The 20,448-nt window shown below is 48.0% G+C and overlaps 1 protein-coding gene across 1 annotated transcript in view; it reads left to right on the plus strand.

Moving 5' to 3' along the window:
- Positions 1-19,993, plus strand: part of polr2a (RNA polymerase II subunit A) — a 33,131-nt gene extending 13,138 nt beyond the window's left edge. The window contains exons 9-29 of the mRNA XM_020521475.2: positions 16-140; positions 891-1,101; positions 1,613-1,822; positions 2,981-3,149; positions 5,132-5,226; positions 5,332-5,535; positions 5,851-6,073; positions 6,774-6,957; positions 7,408-7,579; positions 8,239-8,344; positions 9,346-9,551; positions 11,154-11,378; positions 11,840-12,086; positions 12,272-12,372; positions 12,990-13,097; positions 13,963-14,145; positions 14,627-14,830; positions 15,526-15,712; positions 16,839-16,952; positions 17,078-17,227; positions 18,018-19,993. Coding sequence (XP_020377064.2) covers positions 16-140; positions 891-1,101; positions 1,613-1,822; positions 2,981-3,149; positions 5,132-5,226; positions 5,332-5,535; positions 5,851-6,073; positions 6,774-6,957; positions 7,408-7,579; positions 8,239-8,344; positions 9,346-9,551; positions 11,154-11,378; positions 11,840-12,086; positions 12,272-12,372; positions 12,990-13,097; positions 13,963-14,145; positions 14,627-14,830; positions 15,526-15,712; positions 16,839-16,952; positions 17,078-17,227; positions 18,018-19,132 — 4,539 coding nt within the window. The 3' untranslated portion in view covers positions 19,133-19,993. The remainder of the gene's footprint in view (positions 1-15; positions 141-890; positions 1,102-1,612; positions 1,823-2,980; positions 3,150-5,131; positions 5,227-5,331; positions 5,536-5,850; positions 6,074-6,773; positions 6,958-7,407; positions 7,580-8,238; positions 8,345-9,345; positions 9,552-11,153; positions 11,379-11,839; positions 12,087-12,271; positions 12,373-12,989; positions 13,098-13,962; positions 14,146-14,626; positions 14,831-15,525; positions 15,713-16,838; positions 16,953-17,077; positions 17,228-18,017) is intronic.
- Positions 19,994-20,448: the final 455 nt, after the last annotated feature.

Raw genomic sequence — 20,448 nt, forward strand, 5'->3', positions numbered from 1 at the left:
GTCCTTGTATTCCAGGTGGAAAGGCACATGTGCGACGGTGACATTGTCATCTTCAACCGACAGCCCACGCTGCACAAAATGTCCATGATGGGCCACAAGGTGCGGATCCTACCCTGGTCAACCTTTCGTCTCAATCTCAGGTGAGTGGTCTGCCTTCTTGCTGTCGCCTATCGGCATATCCTGCTTGTCCAACTTGCTCCTCTTTTTAAAAGTATCAACATTTTTGCCATGACTGTTGGAGCAAGTCCCACATTGTCGTCACTCTCTGGGTGAAGAAGCTTTTCTCGAATTCCTGAGGATTTGATGGTCCTTGGTTTTGTCTGGAAGTTTCTGTAGGTGTCAGCTCTGTGTGTGTCTTCTCAACCCCCAGCCCTCTGCCATTATCCTCCCTCGTGCAAGTGTTTTGCAATTGGCTAGTTGTTCAGTGTCTTAAGTGCCCATAAGACCTGTATTTGTCAGGCTGACCAGTCTGGAGTGTCCAGGGAGCTTTAGCTGACTGAGATTGCCCTCAATTGAATTGATGGCTGGAACTCCCCCCTCCCTTTCCCCACTGTCCTGTGCGAGCTGAGTCTGGTTTAACTCGTTATTGTGATGACTTAATAATTGGCTTGTGTTGCTGATAGTGTTTCTGATTCCGGATTGATGCATCAAGGAGGAACTGAGCTAAAACTAAAACAAAAACCAGGTGTAGCAGTCAATATCTGTGCAGTAAAAGTGGGCAAGGATCAGGTGATGGTGAAACAGGACTGAGTCCTGACTGTCATAGGCTGGATTGTCCAAGCCAGTGTGCTGGCTGCTGTGCTCCCTGTGGTCTTTGGCAGTTTATCGTTCCATAGGATCGGCTGTTTTTTAAAAGGCTAACAGAAGCTTTTTCCCCTGTCTCTCTACAGTGTGACCACTCCATACAATGCTGATTTTGATGGTGATGAAATGAATCTTCACTTGCCCCAGTCCCTGGAAACCCGAGCAGAGATCCAGGAGCTGGCCATGGTGCCCAGGATGATAGTCACCCCTCAGTCCAACAGGCCCGTCATGGGCATTGTGCAGGACACACTGACAGCTGTGCGCAAGTTCACCAAGCGGGACGTCTTCATGGACCGGGTAAGATGTGCAGTTTGTTTTCGAATAGACTGTTAAAGTTCTGGGTTCTAAATTTGTGCTTAGGAACTCTCCTCTGATTACATTCCACCCCCCGCCTCCATTCTGTGCCCAGTTTGTGCTGAGTGAACCTGCCGCAGTCAGGACTCTGAATCTAAGATGGTAATTATCATCAGTGACACAAACCTAGGGCAGCTACTGATGCTTCCTACAGTGTTTTGCTGGTGAGTGGACTCGGGGCAGCAGCTTCTTGGGAGTGAAAGCCATTTCTCAAGCTGACTAATGTGTGTGGAGCTTCCTAATGGAGGGAGTGCCCAGTTACTCCTGGTTATCAGGAGCAGTGATCACTCGGTGCCTGTAATGGGCTTCGTGGTAGAATAACCGCTTGACGTCTGTATCTTTAAGTTAGGTTGATATCTGGAACACTGTCTCCCTTGGGGGGTGTAAGTGGTAATGCTGTTGATGTTTGATTGCAGGAAACCTCTGACCTGTTTGTTCTTCCTCCTCGCCCCAGGGCGAAGTCATGAACCTGTTGATGCATCTCTCAACCTGGGATGGGAAAGTTCCCCAACCTTCCATCCTGAAACCGAGGCCGCTCTGGACTGGCAAGCAGATCTTCACCCTGGTCATCCCAGGCCACGTCAACTGTATTCGCACCCACAGCACTCACCCAGACGAAGAGGACAATGGCCCTTACAAACACATCTCACCAGGTGACACAAAGGTCAGCCCCAGCTTCTCTCTTCTCTCTTTCTGGCACCCCCTACTCCCCACAAAAAGAATCGTGCTGCTTTTGTACCTCATCAATAACCTGATCATAATATTCCTAGACTGATCAAATGCTGTACAGGAGCTGACAAGGGGGACGGTTGTGTAGTGTTTCCAATAGCCAACTTGGCCGTTCACTCTACACAATCCTCCTCCACCGCCCACCTCAAAATCTTCCTCACCCTATCAGCAGCCCTGAAGGGTCCTGACCTAAAACTTTGCTCCTCAGAAGCTGCCTGTTTCTCCAGTTCCACACTGTATCGACTCTGACTTCCAGCATCTGCACTCTTGCTGTCGCCTATCGGCATATCCTGCTTGTCCAACTTCCTCCTCTTAAAGTATCAACATTTTTGCCATGACTGTAGGAGCAAGTCCCACACTGTTGTCACTGTCTCTGGGTGAAGAAGCTTTTCTCGAATTCCTGAGGATTTGATGGTCTTTAGTTTTGGTCACCACCTCAAAGGATAGACTGAGACAACGTTTCCACTTCAAACCCCACACCGACTGTGAGCATTTCCTACAGAGTCTCACTTCAATCTCTTTCCTTCTAGAGAAGTAAATTCCCTTAGTTCTTGAGACATTCCTATCCATCTCTATTGCCTCTACACCCTCTGGAAAGTGGAGCTGTACACAGTACACCCATGTATGGAGTATGATCATCACACAAAACATCATTTTTACCCTGTCTTGGTTCTTGGGGATATTGTCAGTGTGACTGTGTTTTGAGTAGTAATGGAGGTAAAAAGATATTGACATGATTACAATATACCCAAGCTCAATTCTTCACCTTTTTAGTGAACAAAGCATACCTGTCAATATTGGGAGATTAAATTAGTTAGTCCCTTAGCTGAGTAACACATTAAATGCCTGAATCTTAGCAGCCTCCTCCAGTTTTGAGATGTCATGGTATCAGTTGGACAAAGCTAAACCATTCAACGTGTTTGAAGTATTAACACCAGGCAGTGTTGAATTTATTCCCTGGCACTGTAGCGCAGAATCTGTGCCTAATGGTGCATTGAAGGGGAAGGTAGCTTCAGTAAACACATGCAGTGTTGGCTCCCTGTGGATTTGACTGACAAGCTGCCTCTGGTTCCTCCCCCTCCTTGTCGTGCAGGTGGTTGTGGAGAACGGAGAGCTGATCATGGGCATCCTGTGCAAAAAATCGCTGGGTACGTCAGCTGGGTCCCTGGTACATATCACCTTCCTGGAGATGGGCCATGACATCACACGGCTGTTCTACAGCAACATCCAGACGGTCATCAACAACTGGTTATTGATTGAAGGTAACAGCTCACTGCACACTGGAGAAATGAAACTGCCAACATATCTCGGCGTTCAGCTCTGTCACTCCACTCCTCGTCCACTGGGCAGATTTAAAATTTCTCTTGTTTGTTGCCATCTTGTACAAAACTCTGCCCCTGCGATGGGGCATCAGGAGTGGGATGGAGTGAGGAGAGGGGCACCAGGGACAGTGGAAGCGGGTTCACTTTCAGAGGATTGACAAAAATACTTGCATAGGGCTGTAGGAAGGAAAGACTTCAAGGATGGTTTATCTTTGGCATTCTCCTCCCCAGACAGTAGTGAAGGCTAGATCATTGTCCTGAATATATTCTGATCCTTGACTGAAAGGGTTATTGGGGACTAGACAGGAAAGTGGAGATAAAGCTACAATTAAATCAATCTTATTGAATAGCGTAACAGGCCTACTCCAGCTCCAGTTGTTTTCTTTATGAAAATGAGTGGGAGACTGATGGACTAAATGGTAGCCTTCTGCATTGACAGATTTGAGTCTAGTGAATCCTCCTTCCCTCACACGACTGTGTTTTAATCATATCCGTGTAGATTCATACAGGAGGTACAGTAATACTGGAGTAAGTTACTGTGCTGCTTGACAGAATCCCACCTGTGATCAGCAAATCTGTTACTCCGACAGCTTGAAAAGTTCGAACCGTGGTCACCTGTTGTTAGGGCTGAGCTGCGGGAGAGAGGCCTTTCAGTTTGAGGAGACGACAGGTTTGCATTTCTTGTCTCTTTTGTCACCACCTTTTCTCTTTGTTTGTCTCTGTCTCTGTCTCTCCAGGGTCAAATGATCACTCCTGAGTGTGGTGCTCAGGCCTGAGCAGTAATTAATGTAGAAAGGCGAGCATGCAGCCCTTCGAGTCTGCTCCACTAGTCAGTGCAAGCACAGTTGGCTTCCTTTCTTAATGCCTCTCCCATCTGTCAATCTAATCCCTTGGTCAAAAATTTATACGATGAGAAAGTATAACGGCATGGATGCTGGAGATTGGAAATCAGAACAAAATGCTGGTGAAACTCTGGGTCGGGCACTGTCTTTGCAAGGTAGAGTTACTGTTGAGTCTGACTCTCATTCAGAAGAGATGTTAAACTTTAACAACGTTTGTTTTTCTCTCTCTGGATGCTGCCTGAACTGCTGAGTTTCTTCAGCATTGTTTTTATTTCTGCCTTGACACTGAAGAGTCCACAATCCTCTTGGATAGGGATTCCAGTGCTCCAGAGGAATATCTCCTTGTCTCAATTCTAAATGATCAACTCCTTTGTGGAGGTGCTGGACTGGGGTGGACAAAGTCAGAAGTTGTTTGACACCAGGGTATAGTCCAACAGGTGTGACTTCTGACTAACTCCTTTATTGTCTTTTTTAAGAAATGTGTTCTGTGGAAGTGAATAACCTCACTCTCTTGCCCACATTATATTGAACATGGTGTAAGCTTAGTTTTATACAACTCTATAAAACTTTGATTATATGTCCAGTGGCGTGGGGGCCCTCAGGATCAAGGACATGGCCCTTATTTGATCACAAACATTTTCTGATCCGTACTCTCTGCAGTGAATTTCAGGATCTCTGCTCACCTTGCCATCTGGATCAAATGTGTTGCACGTGTGTGATGAGTCTATAATGAACGCTGGAGCAGTGTTGGGATGGGTTGTCTGATCCTATCAAGGATTGTTTTTCAGGATGCAAAGTGAGGTTGAGATCTAATTGAAGGGGCAGGTTGGAGTGAGCTGAATGTTTTTGCTAACTGAGGCAGCAGACCAGGATGCATAGCCTGTGCAGGAATGACTGAAATGGGGACTGGACTCTCTCAAAATATATCTCCGTAACTTGACATCTTTATAAAGCTGCAGCTTTGCAGTCAGCAGGGGTAATGAGTGGTTTGGAGTCTTGTTTGTGCCTGAGAATTGCCACATTGGAAAGTTTTAATGGATGTTTTATTTAAGAGCCATATTTTATTTTACTCTGTGACAGGACACACGATTGGTATTGGAGACTCCATTGCTGATGCTAAAACTTACCAGGACATTCAGAACACCATTAAAAAGGCCAAACAGGATGTGATTGAGGTGAGTTTGCTGCCGCAATCCTTCCATTAGATGTGAGCAGCCCTTTGCTATGGTGTGATCTTTGTTTCCAGGCTGTCAGTTGGCAATCTCCTCTTGTCATTGCAGGTCATTGAGAAAGCTCACAACAACGAGTTGGAGCCCACTCCTGGTAACACCCTGAGGCAAACCTTCGAGAACCAGGTCAACCGAATCCTGAACGATGCCCGTGATAAGACTGGCTCCTCTGCACAGAAATCCCTCTCTGAATACAACAACTTCAAATCCATGGTCGTGGCTGGCTCCAAAGGATCGAAGATTAACATTTCACAGGTATGTTTTAATCCATTTGGAAATTGGGTGTCCCGTACCCAGTGTTGGTCACTTCTAAGTCTTGACATATGAAGTAGAGAATGGGACTTCCCAGTGAAGTGCCAACATGGGGGCCACTAGAATAAAGCTTCTACTCTATTAAACTCAAACTACAGCTCTTTGTTTACACCATCTCCAATGAACACTGTCTATACATAGACAGCGTGGAGTTAGGTACAGAGTAAAACTACCTCTACACCACTCCCATCAATCACTCCCGGGACAGGGACAGATTGGGGTGACGTACAGAGTAACAGATCTCTTTGATGCTCCCAGGTTATTGCTGTGGTCGGACAGCAGAACGTGGAGGGGAAGCGAATTCCCTTTGGTTTTAAGCACCGTACGCTGCCACACTTCATTAAGGATGACTACGGTCCTGAGAGCAGAGGCTTTGTGGAGAACTCTTACCTCGCTGGCCTGACCCCTACAGAGTTCTTCTTCCATGCAATGGGAGGCAGAGAGGGTCTGATTGATACCGCTGTGAAGACTGCAGAAACTGGTAATGCATTGTTTAACCATCTTGCTCCCTGTCAGTGCCTTTTTTGATGAGGGGGTAGAAATTTTTCCAGACACTGTACCGTTCCGAAATTAATGAGGTAGAATTCCATAAATTCTCCTTTCCTGGCTATGATCCTGGGTTTAAAACGCTTCCTGTTGCACCTGTCTTCAGGGTTTTCCATAACCCCTCCCTGAGTGATGGAATGCAGTTGCTGTCAAAATATAGGAGAGGCGGTGGGTAATTCTAAGCACAGCCCCATCCCACAGCAAGGATTGTATAATTCTGCTTTCGGTGCTGGGATGGAAGATACAAGTGAGTCCCCCTGCTGTTTGGGTTGTAGCCGTAGGGTGTTTTTTGTTTTCCCAGAGGGTGAAGATTGTCTTCCCTCAGAGGTTGCCTCTTGGTCTGTGCAGCACTCCCTCTGTACAGATTAACCACCCAGGAGGGGCCCATGATGGCCCTGGATCTTTCTGCACGTAAACTGGTTACTGCCTTCCCTACAGTACAACAGTAACTACACTTCACTTCTGGAAGCACCTAACTGGCTGTGAAGAGCTTTTGGGTGATAGATAATTGTCAAATGCTGTGCTAGACTCCCGCTGCCGTGCATCTTTTGTCTTTGAGGCCTCGGGGGTTGATGCTGCTGTTGTCAGGAAACACTTTGTAATGGAGGGTTTTCTTCTCCCCTGCTGCCCCTCAGGTTACATTCAGAGACGGTTAATCAAGTCTATGGAATCTGTGATGGTGAAATATGATGCAACAGTCCGCAACTCCATCAACCAAGTGATCCAGCTGCGTTATGGAGAAGATGGGCTGGCAGGGGAGTGTGTGGAGTTCCAAAACCTGGCATCAGTGAAACCATCCCACAAAAACTTTGAGAAGAAGTGAGTGTTGTCTTGTGTTAACCCCCAACTAGATGGTCGGGCCATTCAGCCCTTGTGCAATGTTTTATGTTGGAAACAGACAACAATAAAAAGAACAAGGGGCTCAACAGGGCTGTCAGAATTAGCAGGAAAGAGAAACCTATTCGTGATTTAAGTCATGACCCTTCTAACCTGAACAATAATCAGGATGCAGGTCTGACCTGCTCTGGTTAGGGCCTTTCATTGGGGCACTACTGCAGTCTTGGCTGCAGAAGATGCTGGATTTTGTTCAGTCCAATTCAAACACTGCCAAAAGTGTGTAAGGTTTCCATTACTTTGGATCAGGGCAATGCGGGTGAAAGCTTTGGCAGGTTAGTTGGGTGGAGGAAGGACATTACTGATTTTGGGGAAATTCTGACACGGCTGTTTCGTTTTTTTTTGTTTTGTGTTTTTTTCACCCCAACGCTGCAGGTTCAAACTGGAGTACAACAATGAACGAAGTTTACGCAGGACCCTGCAGGAAGACATTGTGAAGGAGATCCTCAGCAATGCTGCCATCCAGAATGAGCTGGAAGTGGAGTTTGAGAGGATGAAGGAAGACCGAGAGGTTCTGAGGGCTGTGTTCCCCACTGGAGACAGCAAGGTAGGACAGATTGCATCTCCCTGGAAACTCCCAGCAACCCAGTGTTTGTTTCTAATACATCATCCTGACTCCCTGTGCAGTGCTACCTTGTCAGTACTGCTGTCCCACAGTCTGAGACACCACCCTGGTATGTCTTGCCAGTTGATGCCAGTCTTCTGCCCAGTGGGGGAATTTGTGCCTCAAAGTTCTGAGTGGTGTTTAGTTTTGTAATCCATACCATGGTAATATAAAATTAGCCAGTCATTTGCCTTGCTGTCCTTGAGACCTATTAACCAACACTGCACTTCTGCGTTCTGTTCTCTCTCCCTGATGTACACGTGTAAGCTATGATTTGTCTAGTTAGTATGCAATGCAATACTTTTCACTATCTCTGTACATGTGACAATAATAAATCAAATTGTTACACTGTGAATAATTGGCAATGGGGTTCTTGTGGTGTAGTGGTAGTGTCCCAACCTTTGGACCAGGAGGCCTGGATTCGGGTCCCACCTGCTCCAGGGTGCGACGTAACATTCCTGAACAGGTTCATTCCAAAAAAAAAAATCCCAGAACAATAGAGGATATTTGAGAGATGCAAGTTGCGTTCTCTATAGACCATGTCTAAGCCAGATGATTAGGCGCAGGGTTGCTTTTTGCTAACTTTCTTTCCTTGCCTTTAGGTGGTGCTGCCCTGTAACCTCCTGCGAATGATCTGGAATGCTCAAAAAATCTTCCACATTAACACTCGGACGGTGACTGATCTACATCCAATCCGTGTGATTGAAGGTCAGTGATTTGTGAACCAGCTCCAACATTGCAGCTTTTGTCTGTCAGGGCTTCGTGTGAGAATTGTGCAGCACAAGTGGGTTATTCAGCTTCCATCAGGCCAGCTGGTGTTACTGAACGATCCTATCCTGCCTGTGCGCACACAGCTTCTCCGCACGCGCCCCCCCCCCCCCACCCTCCGCGCACAAAGAAAACCAGCATCTAACTCTTGTGAAAATGTAAACGACATTGGGGATTTGCTAAATTCCAATGTCTGGGGTGCAGGCAGCTGAACCTATGGCCTGAGTGGAGGAGTGATTTTTTTTTTAAATGTGGATTGAGAATTGAAGGACTGCAGAGACCTAGGCATTGATCTAAGACTGGCAGAGCTTAGAGATGGGAGAGGGATGAGACCCAAAGTTTTTACACTAGGCTATGAATGTTAAATTTTGCTCTTTGTTCTCTCTAATGGCGGAGAAGAATCTTTCGTGAGATGTGGGTGTTACTGACAAGGCCAGTATTTGCCCCTCCCCCACTGTTCCTGAGCGCTGCAGCCAAGCCATTTTCATAGTCCGTCACTGTGGGTCTGGAGTCACGTGCAGCCCAGACTGGGTAAAGATGGCAGATTTCCTTCCTCAAAGGGCATTAGTGAACCAGATGGATTTTTGTGACAATTGACAGCCGTTTCATGGGTCGCCATTAAACTAGTTTTTAATCTGACATTTCTGTTGAGTTCAGGTTTCACCATTTGTCACTGGGAGGATTGGTCTGGAGCTCTAAGCTATTAGATCAGTGACTACACCAGCACCTCCCCCTTGAAACATTTGCAGTGCTGAGAGAGGAGGAGAGGGTTTAATTGTATTCCAGAGAGCCTCAGGCTGTGCTGTGAGTTGGTTCCTTTGAAGAAGGCTTAGGAGGGAAGTGCTTGTTCACAGCCAGCATAGGGAGAGTGGGTCGAACAGCTATTTTCTGTTCTGTAACCGTTTGGGGGTTCCATTCTGAGAACACTGTCTTTGTTCCAGGGGTGAAGGAGCTGAGTAAGAAGCTAATCATTGTGAATGGTGAAGATCCCCTGAGTCGCCAGGCTCAGGAGAACGCTACGCTGCTGTTCAACATCCACCTGCGCTCCACTCTCTGCAGTCGACGTATGACTGAGGAATTCCGGCTCAGCGGAGAGGCCTTCGAGTGGCTGCTGGGGGAGATCGAAGCCAAGTTCAACCAGTCCATTGTACGTATTTGGCTGGCCTCTGTCACCTGGTGGGCTGAAGGGCAGGGGGGTGGGATTAGTGTGTTTGGGAGGAGTCTGTGCTGACTGGAGACTTTAACAGGGAGAGGTGGCCCACTCCTTGAACCAGTTTGACCAATCCATTCAGTTCATCTGTGTATAGTTAACTCTGTTGACCCACCTTGAATCCATAATCCTTCCCTAACACCTCTCTAGCAATCTCCATTCTGAAATGGCTGATCCCTTGTCCTGGGACTGTGACCCTGTGGTGAAACCTCCCCTCACTACCTCACCTGTTGGCTCCTTTCTGAACTTGGTGTGTTTCAATTCAACCAGCCCTCATTCCTCTTCACACTCTCTCCAGAGAATCTGAGACCCTCCCTACTCAATCCCCCTTATTCCAGGAATCTGCCTAAATTCACTGGTGACATGGCCATGCAGTGACAGTTTGGGGACCCTGCTGTTGTTAATTGTACTCTCTCATTGGGTACAACATAGAACAGTACAGCACAGGAATGGGCCCGTTGTGCCAAACATGACACTGGATTAAATGATTTCCTTTGCCTGACCTTGGCCCATATCCTTCCATCCCTGCATATTCATGTGCTTATCTGAAAGTCTCTTAGACGCCCCTATTGTATCTGACTGTTCCACCACCCCTGGCAGTGCATTCCACACTCCTACCACTCTGTTTTTTTAAAAAAAAACACTTCCCCCTCATATCTTTGAATTTCTCCCCTCGCCATAAATGCATACCCCCTGAGTTTTAGACATTTCCTCTCTTTGGGTGGAGGGTGGGGGGGGGGGGGGGGGGGGTGCCGCAGAAGATTCTGACAACAGCCTGATCGATGCATCTCATAATCTTCTGTCAAGTTTCTAGATGGCAAGTGCACAGGCACTGTGCACTATTCCTGTTGCCCTGAGAACGCTGATTCAAATTGTGAAGGAGGCTGAGGGGTGACCTTAGAGGTTTATAAAATCATGAGGGGCATGGATAAGGTGAATAGCTAAGGTCTCTTTGCTGGTTGGGGGGAGTCCAAAACTAGAAGGCATAGGTTTAAGGTGGGAAGGGAAAGATTTTAAAGACATGAGGGGCAACTTTTGAGTGGTTAGTTTGTGGAATGAACTGTCAGGAAGTGATGGATGTGGGTACAGTTACAACACTTAAGACATTTGGATAAGTTCATGAACAACAAGGCTTTGGATGGATACAGGCCAAGTGCAGGCAGGTGAGACTAGTTTAGTTTGGGAACACGGTTGGCATGGATTGGTTGGACTGAAGGGTCTGTTTCTGTGTTGTATGACTAACTCTGTCTTGTGATGCCCACTGCAGTCAAGTAACTGGTCACTGTCAAAAATCTCAGGTGAATGAGTGATATACTGGTGACTAGTCACCAGTTTAAGCCATATAGCAGTTGGTGTACTGGGATAGACAGGGTTACCCATTACTCAGCTGTTCTAGCAGGTCTTATGGAATTGACAATAGAGATGGTGACTGTTTAACCAAAGTAATAGCGAGGCTAGAGAGTTGGAAGTTTGTGCTTGAAACTTTGCTAATTATTTTTCCCTCCCCTCGTTTTCTTTGTTTCTCTCCCGGCCTTGTAGGCACACCCTGGGGAGATGGTGGGTGCTTTGGCTGCCCAGTCGCTGGGAGAGCCTGCCACACAGATGACCCTGAACACCTTCCACTACGCTGGTGTGTCAGCCAAGAACGTCACACTGGGTGTCCCTCGTCTGAAGGAGCTGATCAATATCTCTAAGAAGCCAAAGACCCCCTCGCTCACGGTCTTCCTGCTGGGCCAGTCCGCCCGGGATGCAGAACGTGCCAAGGTACGTGATCGAGCCTCTTCGACCGGGAGCAAGGGTGTTAACTATTTTAGACTGAGATGATGTTGAACTTGTATAAGCCACTGGTTAGACCCCAGTTTGAGTACTGTGTATGGTTGTGGGCATCTTTAGAAAGGATAGTTAATTGCTATTGTTTAAATATGTGATCTGGGTCAGGCTTGTGGCAGCTTGCTGTGTGTAAATCGGCTTCCACTGCTGATAATACAACAGTGACTGCACTTCTGAAGTGCCAAGGTTGTAACAGTACCTTGGGATGCCCTGAAAGGTGCTGCAGGGTCATGTTGAACTCCCCCACACACAGTTTATTTGTCCCTGTCGCCTGCATGTTGTCAGTCTAGGCTAAGCGTGTGAAGCAGAACACCCAGGGAGCACCGTCCCAACATGAGGTGTTCCCCAGGTCAGCAGATTTCCTGTGTCATGATGCCCGGTGCCTGTTCTTGCAGGATATCCTGTGCCGACTGGAGCACACCACCTTGAGGAAGGTCACGGCCAACACTGCCATCTATTACGACCCTGACCCCCAGAACACTGTGGTCTCAGAGGACCAGGAGTGGGTCAATGTCTACTACGAAATGCCAGACTTTGACGTGACAAGGATCTCCCCCTGGCTTCTACGCATCGAGCTTGACCGTAAGCACATGACTGACCGAAAGCTGACCATGGAGCAGATTGCAGAGAAAATCAACGCTGGTGAGAAACTTGGCAGCTTGTGCTGTAACTTTGGTCTGTCTGAAAGTGATGCTAGATGGGGGTTGCTTGCTCAGCAGTGTGAAATGAGGCCAGTTGTTTTGCAAAACTCACTGTCAATGTAATGTCAATTGCTAGCTCCGTGCCATTGCACAGTATAACACCCAATGGTACTTTGTACCCAACAGGTTTCGGTGATGATTTAAACTGCATCTTTAATGATGACAATGCGGAGAAACTGGTTCTCAGAATTCGGATCATGAACAGTGACGAGAATAAATTTCAAGAGGTGAGATTAGGTGTGGGACCCTGGGAGCAATGTACCAGTTACCTGAGGGGGACAGTGTAGAGGGAGCTTTACTCTGTATCTAACCCCGTGCTGTCTCTGTCGTAGAATCCCTACAGTGCAGAACCAGGCCATTCGGCCCATTGAGTCCACACCAACTATCAAAGAGCATTCCGCCCCCTATCCTATACCTGTAATCTTGCATTTCCCATGGCTAACCCATCTAGCTTGTACATCCCTGGACATTAATGGCCGATCCACCCTAACCTGCACATTTTGACTGGGGAGAAACCAGAGCACCCAGAAGAAACCCATGTAGATATGGGGAGAAGGTGCAAACTCCATATGGACTGAGGGTGGAATTGAACCCAGGCTCCTGGTGCTGTCAGGCAGCAGTGCTAACCACTGAGCCACCTTGGGAGTGTTTGGGGGACAGTGTAGAGTAAGCTTTACTTTGTATCTAACCCCATACTCTCCCTATCCTGGGAATGTTTGTGTAGTGGAGCTTTAGTGAAACAGGAAATCTTGCCTTTCCTGTCCTGAGTGTAATAGATTCCCCTGTGGTTTTCACTTGGCGTGACTGTCACTGACCCACTGTAATGTTGCCTGTTTTGTTGCAGCAAGAGGAGGAAGTGGTGGATAAGATGGATGATGATGTGTTCCTGCGCTGTATTGAATCGAACATGCTGACAGACATGACACTACAGGGGATTGAACAGATCAGCAAGGTGAGGCCCTGGATGGAGTGATAGCAGTTGGCCTGATGACTGGTTTCTGGATTAGGGAGTGCTGCATTCGGGTGGATAAAGAGATGCACAACAAGGAAACATTGAAAATGGGAGCTGAATTAGGCCTTTTGAACTTACGAGCCTGCTCTGCCATGTAGTAGGATCATGGCTAATATCTAATTTAATACCCTGTTTTCAGTTTCTTTGAGACAAGGCAGTGACTAATCCATCCAATTGGGAATGAGGAGGAACTACTCCACTTAGTGGGTAAATGTGGAACTCTGTTTCCCCCAGGAAGTGGCTGAGGCAGTAACTCCAATACGCTTGAGGCTAATAAATAAACATTCAAGGGAGGAAAGAGACAGACCCACTGAGGGGGTGGGAGGGGGCTTGTATGAAATGCCAGCACAGAACAGATGGACCTAGTGGCCTGTTTGGATGCTGTAGACCAGTGATTCAATCATTAGTGCACTCCGTAAAAAGTAGGAGTCTTCCCCAAAGGCTGCTTCTAAACTGAAACAAAATGGCAAAATATCTTTAAACAAAATACAGATCACAGTGGAGTAAATAGAAAATTGCAAAAAGCAGGATTTGGGTTCTATCAACCTGACGTTTTTCCTGAATACCTGCTTACTCTGTATTTACTACAGTCTCAGGACACTGTCCTGCCCTGAATTACTCTACCTGGCTGCTAATGACCATCTTCAATCTTCCCCTGGTATCCGTAGTCTACACTGGGGCATTCTTGAGTAGCAATGATGATTAACTTTGCTGTATAAACTGCCTGGGTTTTTGCTTTATTAACACTTTTTTTTTCTCCCCAATCTCTCTCTTCCCCCTGTGCTGTGGTCTCTGCCCACTCCAGGTGTACATGCATCTCCCTCAGACTGACAACAAAAAGAAGATCATTATTACAGAGGATGGGGAGTTTAAGGCTCTCCAGGAGTGGATTCTGGAGACAGATGGAGTCAGCCTCATGAGGGTGCTGAGTGAGAAGGATGTGGATCCAGTCCGTACAACATCCAACGACATTGTGGAGATCTTCACGGTAACTCTCCAGGGTTCTGCTTTGACCCAGCACTGCTCCCTGCCGTCCTGGGGTAGATCTGGACCAGCTCCCAAGTTCAGCAATGTTGTGTTTTTTTTTTTTAAAAAGCACATTGCCAGGATTTCAATGCCTCGACCCCCATCTCTGTAACCTCCCCAACTCAGAACCACAGACCACAGCTTTCCTTTAATTCCAGCCTTGTGCGCAAACTCCTCTTTAAATGAAGACAGTCCTTTTTTTATAAAATTTGCCTCCTCATTAATGAAGCATTTTGCCTGTCTTCTGCCCTCCTGATATGACAGTGTCAGATTGTCAGTAAATACTCCCACGAGGGACCTTGGGGCATTTGATCGTAAAAGGGGCTCCTTAAAAGGTGTTGATTTTCAGTGTCTCTGGGTTTTTGACTGTTAACCATAATTTGGTGAGGCTGTAGGCTGCAGAGTTAAACTACCGATTTGTTCATGGAATCTTCCTGTCCCAGGTTCTGGGAATTGAAGCCGTGCGGAAAGCCTTGGAGCGGGAGCTGTATCACGTCATCTCCTTCGATGGCTCCTACGTTAACTATCGCCACTTGTCGCTGCTGTGTGACACCATGACATGCCGGGGTCACTTGATGGCCATCACCCGTCACGGAGTGAACAGGCAGGATACCGGGCCACTGATGAAGTGTTCCTTTGAGGAGACGGTAAGTGTGTGTGCGATGGTACAGGTCAGGCAGACCAGGCTCAGGGTTTGCTACATGAGCATTAGATGTATTTATGAAGTGGAGTGCAGCTATCACTGGGTGGGTGCTGGTGGAGACTGTACTGTTGGGGCAGTGCTGTAGTAGTGGGGGGAGAATAGACTCTGCAGTGATGCAGGGACACATGTCGTGTGCTATATGGTTGGGGGGGATGGTGTTGCTGGGAAGCCACACTGTCACAGACTCGGCCCTCCTTTTGTTTTTATACCTTCCCCTGAGGTAGGCATAAAAGTCTCCTATTTTGGAGACTAGTAGGGAGTGCTGACCTGTGCACAAATAGGGCATTGTGCCGCCTTCAATATACTAGCTGGGGGGAGCTTCTCCTGAGAGTTTTGTACAGTCTAACCAGCAGGGGGGGGGAAAATGTCCCTGTTGGTACCCAAAGGAAAGGTGTTGAAGTTGAGGGAAGAGGTTACTAAGACCTCTCTCCTTGTGTCAAGGTGCTCCCTAGCAGTGAGCAGAATCCTAGGTGATACTGATGCTGGTCTGGGAAGTTCAGGGGTGAAAGAGTGGTTTACATCTGCAATAGCAAGCTGAAGGAATAGATCCCATGCGTATCCTTCCGGCCTGCTGCTCGCTCACAGTCCCATCCAGCGTGTCCCTCCCTTTTGTCATTAACCCTTTGTCTCTGTCACCAGGTGGATGTTTTAATGGAGGCCTCAGCTCACGGTGAGATGGACCCAATGAAGGGGGTGTCTGAGAACATCATGCTGGGCCAGCTCGCCCCAGCAGGAACCGGATCGTTTGACCTGCTGCTCGATGCTGAGAAATGCAAGTACGGCATGGAGATCCCAACCAACATCGGGGGCCTGGGAGTCGGAGGCCGTGAGTTTTCACCCTTTTCTTACTCAAAAATCTCCAATGTACAGCAAGTGATGCCCATTGAAAACAGTCTCCTGGCTGAGGAATAGAAAGAACCTTGTGAGGGGGATGTAGGTGGGATGTCACCGATTTACAGGCAGGGCTGCTATAAGAGCACAGCAGAGACAGGGGCTTGACTGAAGTGAGTGTGACCCTGTCTAAAATGTGTTCGCTGTAACAGACTGATTTCAATGTACAGTCTTGCATTTCCACAGCACCCCCCTCAGCCACTGGACCATCTCCCAGGTTTCTCCTTGAAGAATAGTCACAAGGTGAACAGGGAGGTAATTCTCTCCCGAGTCGAGAGGGAGCTTTCAGGCTCTTGTTTTAAGGTTATTGCTGAGACCTTTTTTGCCTGGCAGAAGTTAGTGTTCACATCAATAACTGAGCTACAGAGCAAGGAGCAAGTGGAATTCAGTAACCTGAGTCAGAAGGACCCTGTCACCACCTGAAGCAGCTCATAAGTTCCACCAGTTATTGTGTCCCAGGTTCTCATTTCCACCTGAGAGCTTGTGAATTCCAAGTCTCTAATTGAAACCAATTTTCAACACCGCGATGTTCTTCCTTGTCTGTGATCACGGACTAATAGCCCCAGCCAGTGTGTGAACATTTGTATGAATAACCTCATCTGAACAAATCTAGCCCCAAATTCTTGGCATTGAAATTGCCAGTGAAGTAAGTTGGACTGTACCTCCCCAAAAACTGTAACTTGATTCCATGTAGTGGGGGTGGGAGGTTGTTTTTGTTTCAGCCCTGAGGATTTCACTTGGTGCAAACACTTGACTCTGGTGATAAGCTGTGCCAGGTGAGTCAAGGAATGGTCAGGTGATGGCAGCGTTGTATGTTTAAAGGCAGAGGGAGAGGAGTGAGGTTTAGGGAAGGGATTCCAGTGGGCACTAATGGTGGCAATTGCGGAATGTGCAAGAGGCTGGAACAGGAGGAGGGTACAGGTTGGCAAGGGTGGGTGAGATTATGGAGGGATTTGAAAATAAAGATGAGAATTTTTAAAAGCAAAGGCCCAAGAGCTAATGGAGGCCAGCAGCATGGATCTGGTCTAGGTATCTGAGTAACACTTCCTTTTTATTTACAGCTACCGGGATGTTCTTTGGCTCTGCCCCCAGCCCAATGGGAGGGATGTCTCCAGCAATGACCCCATGGAATCAGGGGGCAACTCCAGCTTATGGAGCCTGGTCCCCCAGTGTGGGTAAGTGTAGAGGCTATTTCTCCTGAGTGCCCACAAGCTGCACAGATGCTGAATATTACCTTCGCTGTTGTTTTACCATTTGAAAAGACTAATAATTTTTCTCTGGCCTATTCCTTGTGTTACAGGCAGTGGAATGACCCCGGGAGCTGCCGGCTTCTCTCCCAGTGCAGCGTCCGATGCTAGTGGCTTCAGTCCCGGATACTCTCCAGCATGGTCCCCCACCCCCGGCTCTCCTGGATCCCCTGGTCCATCCAGTCCCTACATTCCTTCTCCAGGTCAGTGATGGATTCCCCTCAGTAATATGTCCAGTCCTGGGAACCTTTACCGTGGTGATTGAGTGAACAAAGACCAGATTAAATGTGGGGTTTACAGACAATGTACAGGCCTGACTAGTTGGTGCTCTGTATAAAGTCGAGGGGTGTAGAATAAGAGACAGCAGTTCAAACAAGTCTAATGTCTATCAATTGTTTGTTCTGGTTCCAATAATGGAGTCCTTCTCTCTGCCTTTCTGGGGGGGGGGTTGGGTTGGGCCTATCCTCATTGGAGTTTAGAAGAATGATCATTGATCTTTTTGAAACCTAGAGGGTCCTGAAGGGACTGGACAGGGTGAAATGCTGAATCCTGCCTTGTGGCAGAGACTAGAACCAGAGGCTGAAATTTGGACATTGTATGGGAGGGGAGGGGGTTCTCCCATTTAAGACCAGGACGAGGAGAGCTGTTCAGTCACGGGTCGAGGAAGGTCTGTCTTCCCAGAGTGTGGTGGGAGGGACCAGTGTCTGTGATTGGAGACAGAGATTGATGACAAATGGCAAGGAGTGGCTAGCTGTGATCTTATCCTGTTGTATAACAGGTTCAAGGAGCAGAATGGCTGCCTTCTCTTCCATTTCCAATTTGCTCTGAATTTTAGGAACCTTCAAAAGTCAAGTCTCTAGTTGTACTTTCTAAAGGCTAAAAGATCCACCTATTTGGTCTTCCCTAATCACGGTGACATCTGTTTGGCTAAGAGATGTTGATGTTTAGATTTTCTCTGAGCAGTAATTGACTTTTTTTTTGTGCGCTCTCTAGGTGGAGCAATGTCTCCCAGTTACTCACCAACCTCTCCTGCCTATGAGCCAAGGTCTCCTGGTGGTTATACTCCTCAGAGCCCCAGCTACTCACCCACCTCACCCTCCTACAGTCCCACCTCACCCTCCTACTCCCCCACCAGCCCGAACTACAGTCCGACCAGCCCCAGCTACAGTCCGACATCCCCCAGCTACAGCCCGACATCCCCCAGCTACAGCCCGACCAGTCCCTCCTACTCCCCCACCTCCCCTTCATATTCCCCCACTAGCCCCAGTTACTCCCCAACCTCCCCTAGTTACTCACCAACTAGTCCCAGTTACAGCCCGACTTCACCCAGTTACTCCCCAACCAGTCCCTCATACAGCCCTACCTCGCCCAGTTACTCCCCGACCTCCCCCTCCTATTCCCCCACCTCACCATCTTACAGCCCCACCTCTCCTAGTTATTCTCCCACCTCCCCCAACTATACTCCCACCTCCCCCAACTACAGCCCCACCAGCCCCAGTTACAGTCCCACTTCTCCCAGTTATACCCCCACCTCTCCCAACTACAGTCCCACCTCACCCAGTTACAGTCCCACTTCTCCCAGTTACAGCCCTACCTCCCCCAGTTACTCTCCCTCCAGCCCTCGCTACACCCCTCAGTCACCAACCTACACTCCCAGCTCTCCCAGTTACAGCCCCAGCAGCCCAAGTTACTCCCCAACCAGCCCCAAATACTCCCCCACCAGCCCCTCCTATAGCCCCAGCTCTCCAGAATACACACCTACGTCTCCAAAATACAGCCCCACCAGCCCCAAATACAGTCCCACCAGCCCGAAATATTCCCCGACCTCCCCTACCTACTCTCCCACCACACCCAAGTACAGCCCGACCAGCCCCACCTACTCCCCCCCCTCCCCCGTATACACCCCCACCTCTCCCAAGTACTCACCCACCTCTCCCACCTATTCTCCTACCTCCCCAAAATATTCACCCACCTCTCCCACCTACTCTCCCACCAGCCCCAAGGGCTCAACCTACTCTCCCACTTCCCCGGGCTACTCTCCCACTTCACCGACCTACAGCCTCACCAGTCCAGCCATCAGCCCCGAGGACAGCGACGAGGAGAACTGAGGCTGAGAGGGGGACCGAGCGAGAACCTGGCTCCTCCATGGCCTGTGTGTGCAGTTGGCACCTGTCTGCACCTCCTACTATCAAGGCTCTCGCCCTGTTTCAACTGGACTCAAACTTGCTGATGTTTCATGTTTGCTGTTGGGGGAATGAAGGAGCAGTGCAATTCTGGAACGTTTTTAAAAATAAATGCAAGATACAGAAGAAGGAAAAATCTAAACTGTATAATTTGAATATATATATACTTTTTGTTTTGGACCTTTTCTTTTGAATTCTGGGTGCAGTGCCTGGGCTGCAGTGAGAATTTTAGGCAGTGTTTACCCACCACTGCACCTGGACCAGTGTGAATTTCCATTCTTGTGTTCTGTGGGAAATAAATGCTCCTCTGCCATTTTTTTGTCAGATGTTCCCTGGGTAACGTAGGCTCTCTGTCAAGCTCCTAATGGGTTTCTTTATACATGGACATAAAAGTGCTTTAAGGATGGTGATCAGAGAGTGTGTTACCCTATTTCTGAGGAGCCTGTGCCTGGGTAACTCTCATTGAGAGGGGTAGGCATCAGCGACTAACCAATCGGATGGATGTGTGAAATACATGACCATTTCCCTGTTTCCCTCCACCCCCACATTCAGCAGAGAATGGGCCCTTTTTTTTTAGGGTAGGGTGGGGTACTGGATGTTTCTTAAACAGACTTGTTCTGATGTGACTCTTGTGACTTAACTGTAAAAACAGGATATGAAAGGTGTTTAAAAAGGGGCAGCATTTACCTGCCTGATTTATGTACAGAACATTTACTAGTCTTTTCCTGTTTTCTCTTTGGAAATGTTGGAAATATACTTAAATAAAGTTTTACTAATTTTTGTGGAGCGTGGGTTCTGTGTCCTTATATTTTAAAAAGGCTGCATTCATTTGTGCTGTTCAAACATCCTCAACTGATTGGACAATCACCTAACCACTTGCTGTTGATGTTTGATGGCATTATCATGACTGCAAGTGCCCATTATCAACATCCTGGGGGTTCCTATTGACCCAGAACTGAACTGGACCAGTCCTTTAGATACAATAGCTACAACAGCAGGTCAGAGTCTAGTAATCCTGTAGAAGATAACTCCCCTCCTGACTCACCCAAAGCCTGTCCCACCATCTACAAGGCAGGAGTGTGATGGAATACTCCCCACTTGCCCTGGATGGGGGCAGCTCCAACAACACAAGAAGCTCGACACCATCCAGGACAAAGTAGCCCCTGCTTGGTTGGTACCACACCCACAAACACCCCCCCCCCCCCCCACTGCCGACACTCAGTAGCAGCAGGGTGTACCAT

Source organism: Rhincodon typus, chromosome 45 (assembly GCF_021869965.1).
Source record: "Rhincodon typus isolate 14 chromosome 45, sRhiTyp1.1, whole genome shotgun sequence".
Taxonomy (NCBI): Eukaryota; Metazoa; Chordata; class Chondrichthyes; order Orectolobiformes; family Rhincodontidae; genus Rhincodon; species Rhincodon typus.